Source organism: Gymnoscopelus braueri, assembly GCF_963280865.1.
Source record: "Gymnoscopelus braueri genome assembly, chromosome: 23".
Lineage (NCBI taxonomy): Eukaryota > Metazoa > Chordata > Actinopteri > Myctophiformes > Myctophidae > Gymnoscopelus > Gymnoscopelus braueri.
In genome coordinates this window covers 16026992-16049933 of record NC_137625.1, presented here as the reverse complement: position 1 = coordinate 16049933, position 22942 = coordinate 16026992, and the positions used below count along the sequence as shown (strand labels likewise).

The 22942-nt window shown below is 43.6% G+C and overlaps 1 protein-coding gene across 1 annotated transcript in view; it reads right to left on the bottom strand.

Moving 5' to 3' along the window:
* pcloa (piccolo presynaptic cytomatrix protein a) overlaps positions 1–22942 on the bottom strand; it is a gene marked incomplete at both ends in the record, with an annotated part of 82862 nt that overhangs the window by 22604 nt on the left and 37316 nt on the right. The window contains 9 exons of the mRNA XM_080420802.1: positions 666–791; positions 2306–2381; positions 4095–4177; positions 5605–5652; positions 8433–10458; positions 13468–14927; positions 15310–19414; positions 22286–22347; positions 22546–22690. Coding sequence (XP_080276928.1) covers positions 666–791; positions 2306–2381; positions 4095–4177; positions 5605–5652; positions 8433–10458; positions 13468–14927; positions 15310–19414; positions 22286–22347; positions 22546–22690 — 8131 coding nt within the window. The remainder of the gene's footprint in view (positions 1–665; positions 792–2305; positions 2382–4094; positions 4178–5604; positions 5653–8432; positions 10459–13467; positions 14928–15309; positions 19415–22285; positions 22348–22545; positions 22691–22942) is intronic.

Genomic DNA, 22942 nt, shown 5'->3' with positions numbered 1-22942 from the left:
GTACCTATTTTGGGGCATGTTATTATAGGCAAACATTTTCAAAAATATAAAAATAATCACAAAGGTTTCAAAATTATTTGTTGTGATGTGATGATGTGACACATATACTACTAAAATGTAGTATATGTATTATGTACTATATATCGGCCAATCCGATATATCCAGTCAGGCTATAAAGATAAGATAAACCTTTATTCATTTTATACATAAAAAAAAAAAGAAGAGATGGCATTGCTTAGGTAAAACTGACTGATGTTTTTTGGGTTTCTATTTAAAGGAACTTTTATGTTGTTGTTTTATGTTGCTGTTTCTTTTATGAGGAACTTTTTCTGCTGCCATCTTGGCTAGGACTCCCTCATAAAAGCAATTATGAATCTCAGTGGGACTACACCTGGTTAAATAGAGGTGAAAGCAAGCTCGCAACACGTATTCTTTGAAAAGGCTTGGTGTAGAGGAGAAAAAGGAGGGGGCCTAGAATAGACCCCTGGGGGACCTCAGTGAACTAAGTAGATAGGGTTTACGACTACGTGGTTAATAAAAAAAAAACGTGCGTTTACCCCACTATTTCATATCAATATGGCTGCCTTAAAAAAGGAGTATTATACACACATATCTCATATATTTACACAGGGTTTTTTCGTATCATTTTTTTAAAACAGACTTACCCTCTAAAATCTTTCCAGTTTGTTCCGCGGCACCGCCGGGTAAAACCTTCGCCACATACGCTCCAATGTCTCCGTTACTCCCCGGGACCTCCTTCCCTCCGACTACTCGGATACCTAATCCATTTCCTGGTCCCAGAGAAACAAAGACATTCATTTAAAATGCATTGAGATATGCACACATTTTAAGCTACGACCTCTGACCTCTGGGCATATATATATATATATATATATATATATATATATATATATAAAAACCCGGAAATATTGGACCACAATGTTTTGTTTTTTTACTTGTGCTTCTGTGTAAATAAAATTAAAATTCCCTCAAGAATCTCTTAGTTACACCAACATTGTTCTTGTGAAGCAGTCGGTTAAAGCTTACTTATTAAGACAATAAAGATGATGATGAATTGCTATTGTGCTAGTGTGCTGGCTCTGTTGAGTGAGCGCAGGCTCCCGCTGGTCATGGAGAGATTCCCCAGACAGCAGCGGAGTGGGAGCGGGGGGAGAAGTACAGATGGCTCGTTCAGGTCATTTGGCAATTTTGGGCATTATACTGTATCTATCTATTAATTTTAGCCGATAAATAGCACGCTTAATATTGATTCCTTTCCCCATCTACAGCTGCTATTTAAAAAATATATATATCACAACGTGCTCCTGTCCATACAGTGCGTTTGTACAACACGCAGACACAAACGATAATGAGTGACAACTGTCACTCATAACCTCGGACACGCCCAATTATCACATTTAGCTTCGTGCTTAGCTTCATGCTCTAGCTAGACCATGCAGAGAGTATGGTCTATTTATTTGATATCTGTGCCAGACTGACATCAGCCTCATCAGAGCTCATGATGGGTACTGTATGCACTTCATTTACCGCGCTCATTCTGTTTTACGAGCATATAAACGCAGTAGCCTGGAAATGGCTTTGTTTGCCACAACTGTATGCTACCCCTACCCGTAAGGGCCACATCCGATCCAGTCTGTAAGCAACCAGGTCAAATTATAAAAATCTATGCAGTGTGAGCATACAACATCATCCATAGTGAGGCATTCTGTCCTGTTAGCTACAGTGTATTTGCTGCTACTCTGTGTACCACTACTGAACAGTGTTGCCAGATTTTGTGAGAGAAATAACTAAACAATCAGGTCTATGAAAACAAGCCCAAAAGAAGTGACTATAGGCCAAATGAGCACTTATATATATATATATATATATATATATACCTATAGCTCACAATGCGACGCGTTGTGAGCGTCGCATATTTGAAAGATCTGATCTGCTATTGTTTTTTATCTTGAGGGAAAAGAAATGCAAAATGTGGAATGTTTTTGAAACATTTTAACAACACAAATCTGGTACGCGGGTCCCTGGCACAAATTATAATTTCAGATGGAGGTCCGTGGACAAAATACACATTAATTTGGGGGTTCTTGACAAGAAAATGTTTGAGAACCACTGGTTTAAACAATCAAAACATGTAGAAACGCTTTAGAAACGAGCCCAAAAAATAACGCAACCCACAACTACCAATAATTACAAGCTTTACATAAAAACAAAGTCGCTTATAATAAGCAGACCTGGCAAACGCTGCTACTGAATGTAACATGGTTATATTGTGGTCCACCTTTACCTGAAACACTGCGGTCTTTGGGATCCCTTTGCAGGTTTACTCTGAGGTGAGGGAATGGGTAGTATGGACCTGTGCCCTACACACACACACACACACACACACACACACACACACACACACACACACACACACACACACACACACACACAACAAAGAGGTGTCATCAACGTACAGTACCTTTGAAGAATGGACAGCCTGACAGAAGATGGACATAAATGTTCTGTGAAGCGTGTGCTTTATTAGCATGACATACAGGTGCTTGTGACGGTACAGTATGCCTGTTGCATTTAGAGTTTTTGATCACTTTTCAAATCACACACAAACACAGCTCTGTGTGTGTGTGTGTGTGTGTGTGTGTGTGTGTGTGTGTGTGTGTGTGTGGCAACAACTAGTTCCTATAATGAATATATTACTGTATTATTACAATTTTTATTAACTTATTACAATTGTCAAAACAGTAATAATTGTACAGTTATCAATCCAAGTAACTTTCAGTTACTAAGTTACAATGAATGTGATTTGTTTTGGACAGCGATAAGACTATATTGAGCCTATGCTTTATGCTCCATAGTAGGTTGTCACATGTGAAAAAGAACAGATCTACAAGCGATCAACATGTTGCGATGTAAGGCATTGTTAGCTTGTACACTGTTCTTTTTAAGCATCTGCACTCACACAATATTATAACGTAATACCACTTATTAGTTAGTACAGTACAGTAATGTAATGTAACTATGTTACATGTAGTAATGTAACTACTTACTATTGATACCAAGTAATACAGTAAGTAATGCAACATTTATTAGAGTAATAAGTAACAAGTATCTTATTAATTATAGTAACTGTGTGTGTGTGTGTGTGTGTGTGTGTGTGTGTGTGTGTGTGTGTGTGTGTGTGTGTGTGTGTGTGTGTGTGTGTGTGTGTGTGTGTGTGTGTGTGTGTGTGTGTGTGTGCACCAGTGGTGGAAAAAGTACTCAAATTCTTTACTTAAGTAAAAGTACCAATACTGCAATATAGAAATACTCTAGTCCAGAATTCAAAATTTGCTTGAGTAAAAGTACAAAAGTATTGGCATCAAAATGTACTAAAAGTACCAAAAGTAAAAGTACTAAAATGTTTGAAAATAGCAGATCTACAAGCTCACAACGCATTGCGTTGTTAATGTATATTTCATAATATATATAATAATTTATATCTGAAAAGTAACTAGTAACTAAAGTTTTCAAACAATTGTAGTGGAGTAAAAGTACAATATTTGCCTCTGAGATGTAGTGGAGTAGAAGTAAAGGTATTGGAAATTGGAAATACTCAAGTAAAGTACAAAAACCTCAAAATTGTACTTAAGTAGAGTACTTAAAGGTAGGGTAAGTGATATTTTTTGGTATTTCTTTTGTGTTAAAAAGGTTAAAGTACTATATTCTGATAGTAATCATTGCTACAGAGCGTTTATTCAGTCACAGTGGTCTCTCCTCTTTAGCAAACAGAATATAGTACATTTTCAGATAGGTGACAACATTTAAGCCAATCAGGAGAGAGCACTTAAAGAGCTGGAGAGACATGGGAGACTCCTTTTACTGAAAAAATCAAATCAAATCAAATCAAACTTTATTTATAAAGCACATTTACAACAATCGAAACACTCTATAGCAATGAGTAGGCCTATTATCAGAATATAGAGCTATTTAACACTTATTTTAACCAAAGTAAAGCACTTACCCTACCTTTAAGTAAATGTAATTAGTTTTCACCACTGGTGTGCGCGTGCATGTGCCTGTGTGCCCTGTGTCACCTGTCTCCTCTCCAGTCCATTCTCTGTCCGTTCATCTCTAGGTTGGTCAAACCAGTCCGTCTCTTCTCGCCTCAGGTGATACGCTTTCAGGTATGAAAATAAGCATCACTTCAAAATGACAATCTGCCCTTTGATATAATATGAAAACACAGATGGTCTATTCACTGATGCTGGGGGATGCATGCTGGAAAGTGAGAGGTCAGGATTAATTATAGATTAATTATAGAATAGAGGGACATGTTATAGAAAAGGCAGAGGCCAGAAAAACACTTTAATAAAGGTCGATTGAGGTTAATTTGTCTTTTAGATGAATATCTGTTGAATGGGGAAATGGATAGGCTGTTAAGCAGAGAGAGAAAAAAGGCATCGAAATAAATTTCAAATAACAAGCTGGAGAGGGAGAACAAAATGGTGGGTATTTGGATGAAAAAGCTTGAGTTATGAATAACCAGTGGTTTTCAAACTTGTTTGTACAACACCAATGCCTACAGTACAGTAAGTCAAAATGTCAAGGCACACCTGTATTTATGGTGAAAATAGCCGTTAGAAATATCAGCTATTTTTGCAATTTAAAAAAGTGTCTGGGAATCCCAAAATAATACAAATCCAAAAAAGAAATAAATGAATTTCCGCTATTTCCCAAAATAGGGACGACAAGTTGAAAGTGGTTAAAATTAATATTTTAGGGTGCCTCTGTATTGGGAAATGAGTGTGCACTAAGTACTGATATAGTAAATATGAAAAATTACAATAATGTGTGGCTTTCTCAAAATCCCAAGGCACACCTGGACTTGGCTCATGGCACACCAGTGTGCCTCAGAACACTGTTTGGGAACCACTGCCCTAAACTCAGGTCAATAGAGCGCCGAAGTCTGACATCGCTAGTGGGCGCTATCCGCCTGGGTCACAGCATTGTTTTTGCATTGGATTTTCCATAGGGGAATCTAAGATCACGTCATATAATATGTTACAACAAAGCACCCGGGCAATTTTACTCAGAATATGGATGGATATGAAGCATCAACTGACGGTAAAAAAGTACTAACTTATCCAAAGTGTATATTTTTTCTCCAAACACAAACGTTATCAAATGTAACTCAAATGTCATAAATGTCACATACCTGACAAAACCGCCGGGGTGGTTTGTTTATATGACCCGATCTGAGATTCCCCTTTGGGAAATCCAATGCAAAAAACAACTCTATTGTGAATGTACAGTATGTGTGTTTCTTCGAAGTAGATGGCTGTAGTTTCAGAATTTTATTTTTTGTTTAATATCTACTATCTACTCTGGAATATTTCTTTCAGTGAATCGTGTTGATTCAGTTAGGTAGCTATTCTTTTCTAATCTATTTCAGAAATCCTGTGAACTATTATGGCACAGGCAAGTGGTCAATGTTTGCTGGATGCCTTAAACTTTCCCCAACATTTAGTCATGATTTTGTGGAAATGTGCATCTGGCTGCAGATGAATTAGATAATTAGCTAAATAAATTGTACTAATACTCTACCATTGGTTGGATCATCTCTGTTCAAAGCCATCATGGAATCACTTAGGCCTGGAATCAAGGCAAATGGGTTTAAATGCACAATACTGACACCTGTATTAGTTTATCAACACCGGGCATGTAACGTTACATTCAAGACAAATCAGAACTGGGATTTTTTTTCTCTCCAAGCAATAAGAATAAATATCATCAGGGTTCACTAAGCAGTTTACGCCCATATTTTGAACGTACCGGCATTTACGAAAATTGCTACGTTAGGTGTCTGATTCATCAATTTGAATGAATTAATTCATTTAGGGACTTTGGACGCAGGCACGCTCTTTCTCACGTCTGCTCGGAGGCATGACTTATGGGACCAAAGCTTGCGTATATGTCCTTAGAATGCCTTATATTATTTATTTTCAGTTGACGCATTTAGAGTTGAATTATTAGGCGCGTTTGCCTTTTTTGCAAGTGTGGCCACAGCCTATTGGACTTTCATGCCAACTCCATATATCACGCTATTCATTTATAATATTGCCCATCACATGAACACAGTCTTACCTTGATGGGGATACAGTATGAATGAAAGCTGTGTCCATTACTCCATTTCCAATTCCGATTTAGGAGTCGGACATTGGAGGGTTCGTCCAAAGACAGATTCTCCTCAGTAATCAATAAAGCTCTGATAAAAATGATCAGATATAGGTAGAGTCCAGAATCATCTTTTTACCTCGGTAAAGGTGAATGAGCAATTGCTCAGTAGAAAGGGCTTATATAAAATCCATTCCAAGTTTTATTAGACTTTGGTCGTGAGGTTTAACTTTGTAAACTAACTTCTTATTCTCATTACATGTGAGAGTTGGCTATTATTTTATTAACGTTCACTTGCGCTGATCTACAAGTTGTCACGCAGTGCGTCACGCCGCGTTGTAAGCTTGTAGATCTGTCCATTTTGAGGACATTACTTCTGACATAGGACGTTCCTGGTTGCCTTTTATGGTCTTAAATGGGGCGTGGAGCAATGCAAATGATTCTCCATGTGAAGGCGCATGTGACTGTCAGACAAAAATGAGGAACACAAGCGATACACACATATCAGAGATTTACACAGCGTTTGGTGAATTGCACATCCGTTTTTGCTTAGAGAAATTACGCACGTGTTTAGTCACTTTATTTACACGTTATTTACGACCAGCTTAGTGAATCAGACCCATTACTGTCTTCAGAAGACTTTGGAACGTGTGAACTGAATGTAGAACTGAATTTTTAGCACCCATTTTTAACTACACTGTTAATTGGAAACTTCCCAGTTCCAAGTTGTTCTGAAAAATGCTTTATTATAAACACTTATTTATTTTATTTTAGACTGAAATTATATGCAGAATGAGCACTGGCAATGTGCATACACGATTAAACATAACACTTTTCATATGATCGTTTTGTACATGCATGTGCATGAATGAAACAGCAGATGATTTTTGTAAAAGGTGAATAGGGTATTAGTAGTTTTTGAGGACTATATGGTTGAACTTGACACTTGCCGATACTCCTGCACCTTAATCTTCATGTAAATGCACTGATACTCTTCTTGCACTAATGTCTAGGAACAGATACCAGCTGCTATGCCCATGCACCTTATCTCAACATCTCATGTACATAAATGTTTTTTTTGCCCCCCCTTCTCTCTTCTTTCTCTGGAAACAATCGAAACGATGGAGCTTGCACAAAAACGAATTTCACCCCGTTTTACAACTGTGAACCTGTGATGTGACAATAAAGATTATTCTGATTCTGATTCTAGTTAATACCTAGTGGTCTTATAAGAAATTAGTATTCATAAACAGAAGGTATTAATGCAACCGTTGCAACATACAAGCTACATACATATGACAATATATCCATGCAAACACTCACACAAAGGCATGCAAGTTAAGATTTTAGATTTATTCCACCTACAGTAATAATATTGCATCCAAATAACATGCATATTTAAACAAGCTACGGACATGCAAAACATGCAAGGTCCCTGTGATATCATGTCTTACCTCCACGATATTCTGTTTGGAATCACAGCACATTTTAATATGAAACTACATTCGTACATTTTAACAGTAATGATTTATACAATAGTGTATAGCCTCCACAGCAGAGATCAACTCTCCAATAATACAAATATATAATATGATACTGTATACATTTGAACTTAATACATTATTATGATGAGCAAAACATAGTTTAGATCAAAAGCTACTGTTAAGTTACAAATGTTTTTTTGTAGTGGGGAGGCACTTTTTTGTGAAAAATAATTAAAAAAAGAAAAAATTTAAATGTCCTTGCAAAGGTCTAACCATAGTTTTGAATAGGGATTATTCTGCTCTTGTTGCTCAAGCATTGTACGCTTAGCAAGCAGGATTTAAGGGACTATGGAAATATCTCTCTAAGAATGGTCTAAAATAAAATGTAGGCTGCTGCAAGAGAGAGAAATTGCTATTCACAGAGGAATACATCCTACACAACGTAGCTCTAAAACAAAGACATTGTACTATAAACAGAAACACAGCACATGCATATGTATTCAAACAAACACACAAAGAAAATACCAAACTCAAAGCATGACAGCAAGGTAGACAAAGACATGCATGCAAACAATTCAACAATGATAACGAATGTGTTGATTGAGAAAATATTGATCATTGAGATAAAGAGAAAAAAAAAGACTCATGCAGATACACAGTTCTTCACAAATACTAGAAGCAAGTGCATAGAAATAAAGCCACATCCCGACAGTCTAAAAGATATAACATTCAGTAGCAGAAGTTCAACTGTATAACATCCAGCTTGCTTTTTACCTTCACTATCATCCATGGTGCCCTGGAGGTCATCCATCAGAGCATAGCCCCTACCCCTGGTCGGTTCCTCCATGAGATGCTGCTGCTGCGAGTCCTGCAGAGACAAGCATGAGCCAAACTGTTCCCTTGAATCTGCCGAGATGGGCGGTAAAGGACCCGCCGATGCCCGTGCCATGCCCATAGGCTGCCCCACGGGACTCAGCGGACTCTCTTCCTCTGAGTTCTGTGCCACAATGGGGAGGCGGCCACGTCCGCCTTGTACGATGGGCAGGCTGGTGGGCTTGGCACGACCTGAGGGCGTTTGGTAGTCCCCAGATGCTTCACCGTCCCCCTTGAGCCTCAGGGAAGAGCTAGACGGGTCTCTCTTTAGGGACAAGTCGAGGCCATAGCAGGAGGTCGGCCTGGACGAGGGTCTGGAGCGGCTGCCACTGGGATAGGCAGAGTCCAGGCCCAAGCTCTGGCCCAGGTTTAGGGACCCGGCCAAGTTGGCACCCAAAGTAGAGCCCAGGTATTTTTGCTGCTCTGCAATGTTCTTGCGCAGGCCAAAGGTGATCTCATCCTGCATGAGTCTGCTGGATCTTTGGGATCCACCGGTGGATCCCAGATAGTCATAATCTGTATCCAAACCTCTGCCGTCTGTCATAGAGGAATACTTGGAGATCTTTGGATCCATCAGAGGAGTCTTGTGTTTTTGGTAAAGCATGGATCCCGGGAGGTTCTTTGCCGCCTGCTTCTCCAGAGTGAGGCGACTGATGCTGTACTTCTCTGTCTTGGGGTAGTGTCTCTGGGAGTAGCTGGAGACGCCAGAGCTTGGGGTGTAATAGTGGTGAGACAGACCGAGCTGCTCCAAGCCGTCCGTTCCACCCGTGCTCCTCCTGAACTCCTGCTTCAGCTGTTGCTTCAGGAGCTTCAGTTCATAGGGTTCCTCCATGGAGTCTTCATCCTCCTTACCGTAGGTGTGAAGCCTGGACGTGGACCCCAGGTAGTCGGTCGACCCCAGATCCGCAGCACTTCGGCGCAGCAGCTTCTCCGCCTTGGCCAGCTCCCTCTCAGCGAGGCTATAAGCTGACGACAAGCCTGCGGAGCCCTTGGCCAGTTCTGCGGCGTCCTCTAGGAGCATGTAACTCCGGGGCGTGTGGTGCTCCACGTCTGTGTAATAGGAATCGGAGACAGCCGACATGGGGCTGCTTGCAATGCTTACCGAATCCAAAGCTCGGAGGTCGAGGTGGTTGCCGTATTTGTCGTACTTGACACCGAGGAAGGCAGACGATGTGGGGTCAGGCTGGCGGCTGATGATTTCATATTTGGTTTCCTCTAACTCTGAGAGGAGCGCCGCTTGCCTCGCTGCTTTCTGCTGCAGCAGAAGCATCTGCTGATAGCTCTGCTGCTGGGCAGCAGTGAGGGAGGGGACAGACGAGTAGAGAGACTGGGACTGGTAGGACTGGGGGGTCTGGTAGAGGGACTGCTGGTATTGGCTTTGAGGATACTGGTAGGAGTATTTCCCATAGTCATGCTTGGTCTGAGGTGGGACAAAGTCGTCCAGTTCCGACTGCGGTGCGGTCCGGGGTCGTTCAAGACCGTGACTCACCATCTCCTCATCTTCACCATCCACGTGGCTCGTCTCCCGAATGTTACTGACCTCGCTGTCTGACATGTAGTCTCTGTCCTCTGCCACGCTCTGCAAATAAGCCCTTTCTCTCTTCTCTCGTTCCATCAGAAGAGCATCTTTTCTGCGGTTGATGCCCATCTCCAGGTATCGAAGCTTGGCGTCAATCTCTTTCTCCTCTTCGTCCAGCTCGGCCTGCTTCTTGCGGAGCTTGGAGGACTCGCGCTCCACCAGGTCCAGCTCGCGGTCGATGTCTTGTAGGATCTTGGCGCGTGCCATGTTCGAGTTGCGGCACATTCTCCGCCGGGCGGAGCCGGTGCTGTACGCCGTCTGCCCAGTGGTGGTCGACTCGTCTTCAGATGGCGGATTGGGGAGCGTCCTCTTCACCTTCTTTTGAGTACCTGTCGGTGTGGTTTTACCCTAGATACAAAAACACAAGAGGGGAGAGAATGGACATGAGGACATTGAAGCTTTTTATCCTTCAGGAAAGAAGAATCATGAATCAGTAAGCTGGATATAATGGTTACAATGGTTAAAATATTTAAATATTATAATATAAATATAAATATTACTTTACATAGAAACAATCTATTACAGAGAAACACCAAAAATGGAACACTTTCAATTATCCAATAAAATTATCAAGGGAGAAGAATAGAGTAAATAATGTTTTACTTTTACTGTCTTTGTGTATAAGTAATGACTAAAACCTAACCAAGAGCAAAACACATCGTCCATCAATCGTGTTGAGATCTTCGATGTAAAGTAAACCACGTATTCCCGCCTATAAATGTTACCTGCCGCTCACTAAATTATACCCTCTTAACCCATTGATACCTGGGACGCATCTGTGTCACTTTTAGATTTATTTAGGCTATTCAAAAATAGCAGATATACAAGCTCATAGCGCGGCACCGAGTGCCGCGCTACGAGCTTGTAGATCTGCTATTTTTGAAAAATCGTGAAAATTATTTTAAAATTATTTTTTCCGATTTTTTTTTTAGGATTTTGAAAATGTTTAGAAGCGGCCTCAGGTCTTAATGGGTTAAGGGCAGTCTCTGAGCAGTAATTTATTCACATTAAGCCTCTATGGATTTCTGACAGCTCAATATTTTCCTGCAAGCTCAGCTTTCTGCCTGCTCCTTTTATGTATGTATGAGGTTCTCAGAAGTGAATCAACCAAGCAGAAAAAAAAACTCCCCGAGATGAGAGCTACAGGCAAAATAAGAAGCTTAAGTACAGTAAGTATGCATAACCTTCTTATATATCTTTCAGATATATATTTTCTTTAATTGCTTTAATTATAATTAAGTGTATTAAAGCGGCACTATGTAACTTTTTTATAATGAGTAAATTGTAATTTTGTCCAATCTGTATGGTAGAGAATATAACGTATACAATTGGGGTGGTTGGTATTTGGTCTCCCAGCTCTTCTATTGAGACATTTAGACCCTTGTTCAAATGCGGGGTAGAAGAGGAAAGTTACATCGGCAGCATTAATAGAGCCTGTTCCTAATGGTTAGGATGAGCAAATGCAGAGGGCACATTTCACGTTATGTGCAAATGAAATTTACTGCTACCAATAAGGTGAACAGGCAAACATGTATATTGTTTGGTCTGAATCAAATAACCACCATTACATCATTACATGACAGCATTACATGGCTCAAAATGAGAAAGAGCTAACCCGTGATTGAAAAACAGGTTAAGTGAAAACTGTTCTAGAAAGATATGCCTCCGGTAGCTCCAGCTATAGCTGAGAAAGCTAAACGTCATTGTAAATTAATCAGCTAAATCCATGCAGACCGGGAACGCATCTGTGTGTCATTTTTAGATTTCTTTGGGCTATTCAAAAATAGCAGCTCTACAAGCTCGTAGCGCGGCACCGAGTGCCGTGCTATGAGCTTGTAGATCTGCTATTTTTTGAAAAATCGTGAACATTTGTGCAAATCTTTGAATATATGTTTTTTTAAAGCGAACATTTTGTAACTGTCAAATGTCTCAACAAATGTCTTAATTTTTCTGAAAAACTTTTGTTGCTATATCAGTGGTGCTCAAACTTTTTCATGTCAAGGACCCCACAAAATGATTTGTGACCAATGTTTTTGGCCACCGATCCCCATCAAAATATGTTGTTCCAGGGACCCCCCAGAAGCAAAGATTTGAGTTAAAAATGTTGTTTCAAAATATTTATTCAAAGATTTGCGCAAATGTTCACGATTTTTCAAAAATAGCAGATCTACAAGCTCGTAGAGCGGCACTCGGTGCCGCGCTATGAGCTTGTAGATCTGCTATTTTTGAATAGACAAAGTATCAAAAATAATGGTTATAGCTAAAATCTAAAAATGACACAGATGCGTTCCCGGTCTTAATGGGTTAAGCGGCAATGCCTTAGAAAGGCCATGCAGTGAATGGATCACATTCATTTAGACAGCAAAACAAAAGCCTGAGGCTGCCGTATGAGGCACGAAACAAAACAACACCCTGTGAAATCATTTCATGACGGTGAGGAAAGAGGCAGGGGAGGCAGGGGCTCCTCTTAAAAATAAAGTATGTACTCAAAGTACTGTACTTAGGTACCATTTTGTAGTATTTTTTACTTTACTGGAGCATTTCCAATTTTCAGTACTTTTACTTCTACTCCACTACATCTTAGAGGCAAATATTGTACTTTTACTCCACAACCTTTATTTGAAAGCTTTAGCTACTTTGTAGATTTTGATTATTAATACAAAACATGCATTAACCACTTCAGCCCTGTTTAAACTTTGGCTATTTGAAAATAGCCGATCTACAATCGCGTCGCGATGCAACTCGTTGTGAGCTTGTAGATTTGCTATTTTCAAAAGATTTTCTATATATTTTATACATTTGAAAACTTGTGAAATTAGACATTCTGAATAATGAATGAGTACTTTTACTTTTGGTACTTTAATAAATATTTTGATGCCAATACCTTTATACACTTTATAATTATTTTTTTGCTAAATTTCCCCCAAAAATTGTAGATCAGCAATTTTCGCTGGTAATTATACGGAGAAATTATTGTGCTTATCTATGTGATGGGATTCCTTATAGGTAGCTTGGTGTGCTCTGTTGTTGGTTTAACGCTCAAACACCTGTTTATAGGCTGATTTTCTTTTTGACCAATCTGTGTCTTATTTGAGCTGCTAAATTAAACTACAAATCAACTCTGCAGAGTATAACGTGCACTGCTTTTGTTGGCCATATTGTGTATAGTTTCATGCAGAGTGATTTTACTGATGTGGCTTGTTTTGCTTTTCAGTTTTTGTTGATATAGTGGGATTTTAATAATTGTTTGTTTTTGATTGTTGTTTATGTATGGAACCTAGCAAGACTAGCTATCACTTTGTGGATGCTAATGGTGATCCATATAAAGAATAAAGAATACTGTGATGCCCTACTCACAGTGTAGCCATCGCCATATGGAATTCTTTCTTCTCCAGTTGGACTCATGGGCTTGGGGTCAGACAAGGATCTCTGCATAGCCTTCGGTCCCCTGGGGCTCAGGTCAGTGGCTACGCATAGCTTCTGGGGGCTTGTATCACCCAGCGATTTGTCATAGGACACAAACTCGAGGGATTTGCTAGGGGACATACAAGGGGATATAGGGGAGTAAAGGACTTTTGGGGATTTGGGCGGGGCCTGAAGGGTGGCAGGGTCGACTTTGAGATTGGGGGAGTGGCCTATCTCTAGGGGGGTGGGTCGTCTCTTCGGGGAAGTCCTTTCAGAGTCAGACAGTTCCATCCTAGTGTCCATCCTAATGTTTCCGTCGGAGTCCGTCTGTATAGAGATCTCTGTGTGGGCTTGAAGAGAGATGTCCGACTGCCCGCTCCTGTCTCCCCTTGCGGTACGAGGCCGGCTTCGACGACCCCTTTGGGCTTCCCACTCGTCTTGATCTTCATCATCGGTCTGCACGCAGCTGTCCACGCTCTTTTTAGTGCTCCTCTTCTTCCTCCCTGCCGTGTAGGCCTTGCTGATGGAGTCGTCCTCCTCGTCCGTCTGACAACCGCTGTCTGTGATTTTGCGGGACAACACTGTGCCGTCGGGCCCCAGGATGATGGCCTCCTGCGGGCCGTGCCCAGGTTCTGGGTACAGCTGCCGGTGCTTTTGCTCCTCCAGCTGCACACGGAGCTGCTCTTGGAGCCTCTGGATCTGCTCCAGTTGCTGCTGCTGCTGTGCGTAGGTCTCTTTCTGCATCATCAGGTGAGCCTGTCTCTCGTCCTCCTGCTGGGACAGGATGTGCTGCTTCATGGCCTGAAGCTCCTCCAGCTCCTTTTGCACGAGGAACTGCTCCTGCTCGCGGAAACGCTGGATCTCCTGGCGCTCCCACTCCAACTCCTCGGCCAGGCGCTGCTGCTTGAGCTTCTCCATCTCCAGCCTCTCGCGCTCCACCTGGTATTGGCCATCTCCGGGAACCATGGGTGAGGACAGGGCCTCTAGTGAGGCGGCGATGGCCTCCAGGGATGCATCCGTGTAGGTATCCAGGGAAAGAGAGCTGGTGGCAGTGGTCATGACATCATTGACCTTGGGGAGCTCCAGATTGAGAGGGGCTGCATTGGTGGGGATATTGGAGAGGAAGCTGTGGGATCGAGTAAGTGGCAAGTTCTGCAGGTTGGACAGAGAGGGCATTGTGTCGCTGGTGCGCATCCCTGGCAGGGCGTTGTATGAAGTGCTGAAGATAGAGCCAGGTTGAGTGGTGACGGCATAGGTAGATGGGATCGGTGCTGCAACGGAGGAATAGACAACCCCATTGGATGACCTTAAGACGCTGGTTGTGCCAAAGCTGGAGCCAGCAGCACCTGTGACTCTGGCTTGGGAATAAGGTGGAATTGTCATTCCTTTCTTGGAGTAGTCCACAGCTTCACCTGTCAAAAGTTAAAAATAGCATTTGAGTCCAAATAATGCAGATTAACGTAATGTTGGAGAAGTAGACAGCAAGCCATGCTTTATCCAAACGACGAACAGGGGAAAAGGTAAAAAATGTAAACCAAGAAGGAAAAAGATGGCCAGGCAAGGAGGAGAGTGACAAGCCCAGACAAACAAGATTTAACAGCATGCAGGCAAATGCAAAAAGACCAGAAAAAAAGAAAAAAGAAAATGAGAGAATACATGCAATATGTCCATGCAAATCAGGATGATAAATGAAAATTCAAACAAAAAATGTATTATTAGCCATGAGTTGAGCCATGAGTCGGGGCAATTCAAAGTGACATTTTAGTGAGAGGTCGGCGATGTCACCACACTGACCTGCATCAGACATCTTTGCTGAGGTCAGGTCTACTGCACCGTCTGTTGTGCCGTTGAAATTGTAACTGTTCTTGCTCTTATAGAAGAAAAGCCCGGCTTCTGCCAGGTTAGTGTCAGACATTGACGGTTTGATTCCACCAAAGCCTCTCATGCCATAAGCCGGTGAACGGTCATACTGGTAGTGGTCATCTCGATATCCAAAGCGGTCTTCGGGCAGAGGTGGGGTGGGCTGCTGAGTGGCACAGCTCCCTACAAACGGGAGATTGTACACAACATCACAACACGCTGCCCTCCTCCCTGCGGTGAGATCCACGGGTTTGCCGTCATCTTCTGTGAGCACGGCTGTGACCACTTCTGCAGAAGCAGCGTCCACTGACACCATTGTGTTGAAGGGTTTTGTGGTGCTAAGGTCCACAGCTCCTGCGACTGTAGCTGTACCTGTAGTTAATCCATTTGCCACGCAAGTTGGAGCAGGAACAGGGGCAATAGTGACAGGAACGGGCTGGAACGTTCCTACACCTGTGCCTGTTCCAACTGACAGGTTGATGGGGATCTCTACACTCGCACTAGAGGATTGAGGGTCGATTGGCCGATAGATAATCTGAGAGACAGGCTCAAATACCTTGTTTTTGGTTAGCTGAAGGGGCACTGATGATGCTTGAGTGGTGTCTGCATGGTGATATCGCTGAAAAGTGGCAGCGCAGGTCACAATAGTGATGCTATCTGTAACTATGGACACAGTAGATGATTCAGCACTGAGGTTGACCACAGGCGACTGCACTGCAGTGGTCTGACGAACGCTGACATCGCTTGTAATAGACTGACATCTTGCTTCTGGGCTAGCAGACAAATCAACACCTTTCATGTCTGATTCTGGGTTCACCTTCATGGTCCTGAGATCCACCACCTCCCCTGGCTGGAAGCCCTGCCCATTCTGTGCTGGTAGTTGGGTTTTTGGTCTTTCCATTGACACTGGAACACCGTTTGCCCTAGGAGCTGGTACTGGGGGCGATGTCCGTTCATGTACAACAGAGACCATGGTTCTTTGGAGTTCAGTGGTGACTACTTGAGAGACGAGGTTGGGCATGACTACGGGTGGCTGTGCTGAAGCAGATATAGCCTCAATAATATGACAAGAACTAGATACATGCCTTTCAGGGCCACAAATCTCTTGGCTTTCTATGGATTCTGTGACTCTAGTGTAGGCCAGAGGCACCCTGGTCGTTTGCGGAGGGGGCGGCTGTGGCTGTTGATATGATTGAGGCTGAGACTGTGGTTGATAATAACTTTGCGGATGAGACTGTGGCTGATAATGACTTTGTGGATGAGTTTGTCTTGAAGGAGATGCTGGACCAGGACTAGAGGGGGCTTGTGTTGAAAGTCCCTCAATGGGAGAACTGGGCTGAGATGGCAGTGTGATGACCACATAGGTGTCACGAAGATTGCTGGCATACCTCGGTGAAGAGGGGGGCGTTGGTGAGGGATGGAAGGTTTTGCTTTCTGCAGTGGGGCTAAGATTTAGGGCTACCTCAACATGGCCTGCTGTGGGAAGCATGGTGGGTCTGGGTGGATATGGAACATGGGCTGGAGATGTTGGCTGGGAGCCAGGTTTTGGTGCTATCGGTGGCTTGACACCGTCCCCTGCTCTGGGGCTGTATGCCATCCCAGCAGCAATAGATGGTTTTGGGGGAACTGGAGGGGGAACGTGGGGTTTGTACGTTGGTGCAACGGGCTGTCTTAAAGGTGCACCATGGTTTGTGATCAACGCCAACGGTTCTGGTCTGATTGGGGTTGGTGAGGCCTGAGGAGGAAGTGGAACTGGAGCTTTCCTAGGGAAAATTGTGGGTTTGGGTGAGGTGGGTGGAGGAGGTGGTGGAGGCGGGACTGGGACATCTGCTTTTTCCTGAGAGTTACCCCTGCGTAGGATGTTTGGTTTAGGGGGCACAGGTGGGGCAGTTGACACTACGCTGGGCACAGTGGGGGTATATTGGGGGACAGTGGGTAAGGGTGACACGCTGGCAATGACAGGGACAGGTGGTCTGTGTGGTGCGCTGGACAAGTCCACAACATCAGGTTGAGATGTCGCAGTAGTGGTGTGAGGCTGCCGATCTACTTCACAAATCACTGCTGTTGGTGCAGTCTTGGTTTGACACACACTTATCTCTTCATCAGACGACAATTCAGCAGAGGAGCACTGTGTCACCTTCAAGTCTGGGATGATGATAAGTCTTCTGGGCACTGTGCCTTCCACTTCTGGATCCTGTTGGGTTGGACTGGTCCCAGGAGTCAGACCCTTTCTCATGAGCTCATCATAGGCAGCCTCAGCATCCAGCAATGGCTTCCCATCCTTGCCTAATGTTACTGTGCTGCTCTCTGAGTGGTTGCTCTCAGCAGGTTGCACCACGATCTCTGGTTTCACAATTTCTTTCTCCGGCTGTGTCTTTTCATATTCCTGCTCCTGGTGCATAAGCTCCTTCCTTTTCTTCAGCATGTCTTCGTAAACTTCATCTGGTGATCGCAGCTGTTTGGGCTGAGCAGGAACAGTGATCTTCTCTGGTTCATCAGTCTTTTTACCGTCAATAAGGGACTCATAGGCGTAGTCCTCAATGAGCATGCCTCCATAAAGGGACTCTTTCCCTGGTTGAACCACTTCTTTCTCCACTGTTGGAGACTTGGCCCTCAACATAATCTCCTCATAGGCCTCGTCAGCAGTTTTGAGAGTTTGCTCCTGTTTGTCAGTATTTTGGTCCTCTGTTGGGGAGTGAAGAGACACCGACATGGGCAGCTGATATGTTTTCTGCACAGCTGCGATCTTTGCAGCGTGGATCTCAAACCCTTCAGGTTCTGACTCGATGCCTGGGGAGAAATCAGAGCAGGATGAACGTCTGATCTCCTCCATCTCAGCCTCTTGCCTGAGTTCTTCTGTGGGTGATGCGTCTTCAATGGGTGAGAGGTTGCTCGGTGGGGTCTTTGGGCGCTCTCGCCTCCGCTGGGCTCGAAGCTCCTCTTTGTCTTTTTTGGATTTCTTTCCAGAGCCCTTGTGTTTCTCTTGCTCCCTCAAGAGTTCCTCTTCCTCCCGTAACTCTTCTTCCTCAGAAGAGTCTTCAATAGTCGGTAGAACCTGGCCTGGTTGTCTGTGTTTGGCTTTCCTGTGTTGTTTTCCCTCACTAGAACGGATGTGGCTGGGACTGCTACTGTCGCTGTCTTCATCCAGAGAAGATAGGGACGTGGGAGATGTTCCAGGAGTGAAGCTGGATGCGTGAAGACTAGATGAACCTCTGGACCGGTCATCAGGTGAGTCTGTGAGACATTCCATCTCAATCTCTCCATCTTCTGTAGGTACACGCATTGGGCCACTGGTTGCATTGAGCTCAATAGTACGAAATTTGCGAACTGCGATACCACTCTCTGACTCACCTTCTTTAGGTTCTGCTTCAACCTCTTTCCGTGTCTCGTCATGTTTATCCAAAGAGGAGCAAATCTGCTTTTCTTCCTCTTCATCAGGGCTTATAGTGCTCTTCTTGACAAGTCGTCTGGATTTCCCTGATGCGCTTCTCTCGACACCTTGTGTTTTCTCCTTCTCTTTTCTCTTCTTCTCCTCCTCTTTGATCTTTCGCCGAATAAGGTTTTCCTCGTCGGAAGGAGAAGCGTCCTCATTTTCACTCATTTCCATGATCTGTTTTCGGATGAAGTCCTCATCGTCTCCTGACATGGGACTTTCTTTCCCAAAGCTTTCACTTGTGTCTTCCAGGGAGTCATCCTTGATATCGGTTGGTACAAGGAGCTTCTTCTTTGGGGTGCCGGTGTTATCTTTCCTCTCAGAAAGCTCTCTGTCGTCTTCTGAGCTGGGGGATTCAGAAGAGAGAGGAAGCACCTCTAGTCTACGCCTCCTCTTCAATGTGTCAGTGAGTGTGTTCTCGTCCTCCTTTGATTGCGTGCTTGCCTGGGCTTCCAGAATAGGAAGCACCGTGCTTTCCAGCTTGGCGAGGTCTGAAGGACTGGTAGGACTGGTCTCCGGCTTGGCCAGGTCTGAAGGGCTGTGAGGACTGCTCTCCTTTGCAGCTGTGTCTTTCTCACTAGGCTCCTTAAGTGTCTCCTTCATCACCTGCGCCTGTAGGAATGAAATAAGACACAATTAGATTTCCCCCCTTTTTGTAACACCACAGCATTAATGCACCAACATTAAGTGATTTAAGCATATTTGAAATATAGTTTTTAAACTATAAACATACATTGCAAGTTCTTGAGGAGAATTATAGTACTTGCAGATAGAAATGTTTCCAACTTGCTATGTACAATGTAACTGTGTGAGTAAGTAAATTTATAGACACAAAAAGGGCTTTATTTTATTTTCACATTAATGTTTAGCTTGCTTAAGCATAATCTTGCCAAATTTTGGACATTTGAAGCAGTTTTGTAAGACATACGTAACAGCTGTTAAAGTTCCACTATGTAACTTTTTTAGTGAATAAAATTATACTTTTATTACTCTGTTTGTTAATACAATATAACAAACAAATGGGGTGGTTGTATTTTTCTTATTTTAAAAAGTATTATTATTATTATTATATAAATAAATAAATATAAAATGAGCAGACCAAATTGGAACTGTAGCTGGTGAATTAAAAAATGCCTTTTATTAAAGAGCTTGAGTGGTGGGGAGACACCTACTGAATAATATTTTGATATAGCTTTATAAATCTTCACATTGGAAATGAGATGTAATCACATTTAAATAAAAAAGGATTATAGTATAGCAAATACAGAAAAAATAAAACAAAACAAAAAACATACAGTAAGTGCATTATTTGCAGAGAATGTTCATCAGTTTTCATGGAAGTAGTTCGAAGTCAAGTCCTGACATGAGTCTGCATTATGAATGAATCCTCTAGTGTGACACTAGACTACTTCTTGTGCTACATTCTACAGTCACCTCTGCAACCGTGTCCAAAACACTGGGCTTTTCCAATGGCTCAGCTGCTGCAGTCTGTTTCTCCTCCATGTCACGCTTGTCTTCCATTGGGGCTTTGTGTTTGTCCTGCTCACTAGCTACAGGGACTGGGATGACAGGTTCTGCTACAGGAGTTGGAGATTTAGACAGGCTTTGGTTTTCTAAAGCAGTCTCACATATTCTACTCTCCTTGGATGCCGTGCTATTTCCAGCATCGGTCCCTGCACTGCTCTCTTTGTCACAGAGTGTGTGTTCCTCTGATACTGAAATATGCTCCTGTTTGCCAGCAGGTGGTGACTCAACTTCTCTCTCTGCTTTGACTGACGGCACGATTTCTGACACGGCCTCAGATGTGGCGTTCTGTTCTGCTTCCGTGACTATAGGTGACACCTTTCCCTCAACATCGTTCTCTGGCTGTTTCACATCACTACCCATCAGCGCCGTCTCCTCTCTCTCCGTTACTAGTTTATTTTCAGCAGAGATGTTTGACTTTAGAGCTTCGGTGCCTGTCTCTCTCTCTACGCTGTTCTCTTGTTCACAGACACTCTCAGAAGTAAATTTTTCCTGCCCTGGTGTAGGTTCTTTCCCAACTGATTTCCCACCTGCTACACATGCAATAGGTTCTATTTCTTTGCGGTCAACTTTTTCCTCTAGAGTGGAGACAGACTGCTCTTTCTCAGCATCCACTGGCAGAGGTCCCTTGACATCTTCTACATGTTTGGGTGGTTGTGGGGCCTCTGTTGGTTCGGGTCTAACTCCACCAACAGGGGCAGCAGTAGAGGCATGGTCCAGCTCTGTGGAAACAGATTTCTCTACTGGTTCTGAATCTACCTTAGTGTCTGCTGTAGTTTGTTTCACCACTTCTGCTGTCACGCTGCCTGCTGTAGGTTGCTGGGTGGCGCCTTCACTATCCACAGAATGAGCTGCATCTATTGTAGTTGTGTTAGGCTCAGCTTTCTTAGGTTCTATAACGTCAGGAGGAATTGGTTCCTCGGCCCTAGTTGGCTCACAAGGCTTTGTTACCGTCTCCTCCTGTACAACAGTGTCTGTAATTGTGGCCTCAGAGCCTTGAGGAGGTGCTACCGTCTCCTCCTTGACAACAGTGTCTGTAATTTCGGGCTCAGAGCCTTGAGGAGGTGCTACCGTCTCCTCCTTCACAACAGTGTCTGTAATTTCAGGCTCAGAGGGTGGAGGAGGTGCTACCTTCTCCTCCTTTACAACACTGTCTGTAATTTCGGGCTCAGAGCCTTGAGGAGGTGCTACCGTCTCCTCCTTTACAACAGCGTCTGTAATTTCGGGCACAGAGCCTTGAGGAGGTGCTACCGTCTCCTCCTTTACAACAGTACCTGGTATTTCGGGCTCAGAGCCTTGAGGAGGTGCTACCTGCTCCTCCTTTACAACAGTACCTGGTATTTCGGGCTCAGAGCCTTGAGGAGGTGCTACCTGCTCCTCCTTTACAACAGCCTCTGGAATTTGGGGTTCAGGGGCTGGAGGAGGGACAGGCTCAAATGGTTCTAATGTTTCTTCTAGAACTGTATCTGAAGTGGACTCTACCACTTCACTTGCTGTAGGAGGAGCACTAACTTTAACGTCATTACTAACGTCACCATTGGAAGCCTCTAGGTTTGGCTCTGCTGCTGCCTCCACGGGGGCCTGTGTCTCTTCTAAGCCTTCATCAGCCAACGGTTTTAAACTCTCAACAGCATTGGCGGTTTCAATGTGTGTCTCTGTCTTAGAATTACCTTGTTCCTTTTCCCCTGACATCTCATCTACTACTTTCTCAGAGCTACATTCCTGTGGCTCAACTGCTGCAGGGTCAGCTACCCTCTCTGGAGAAGGTAACTGAGCTTCTAATTTAGGTTCCAGTACTGTTTCCTGCAGTGGTTCTATTGCTGCTGGTTGTTGTGGTTCTATTGACTGTAGAGTGCCCTGGCAGGGGCTCTCAGTCGGAGGAGTACTATCAGTAGCAGGAAGAGCATCGATCTCGGGTGGGATTGGTGCAGATGTAGGGGTGATTTCAGGTACTACCTTGGTCTCGGGAGGTGGAGGAGGAGTTGGTTCTGCAGCATCTACCACAGGTTCGCTACCTACAACGGCAGGGACAGGAGTGGGGGTGGGGGAAGGAGCAGGAGCGGGAGCGGGAGAAGGAGCAGGAGCAGTAGTGGGAGCAGGAGCGGGAGCAGGAGCAGGAGCAGTAGCAGTAGCAGTAGCAGTAGCAGTAGCAGTAGTAGGAGCAGGAGCAGGAGCAGGAGCAGGAGCAGGAGCAGGAGCAGGAGCAGGAGCAGGAGCAGGAGCAGGAGCAGGAGCAGGAGCAGGAGCAGGAGCAGAGGGCTGCTTCTTGGGGGAAGCCATGGCAGGAGGTGGACCAGCATCTCCCAGCTGGCCCGACATGGCTCTTTGGGTCTGGCAGTTGAGACACAACCATTCTTTCTGTAAGACAAAAAAAACATACACATTATTGTTTAATTCATAGCAATCTTCACCCATAAAGTGTTAATCCTGGATATCTATTAGATAGATTGGCTTCAGCATGTGAAGTACATTTCAAATGCTGGTGTTCCATTCCCGTTGCTAGTAACAGTAGCATAATTCTGAGCTACTTTTTTTTCTCACTACCGCTAGATTATGCTCAGAATAAAATGCTCAATGTGGTATACAGTAGATGGCACTTCAAGATCATAT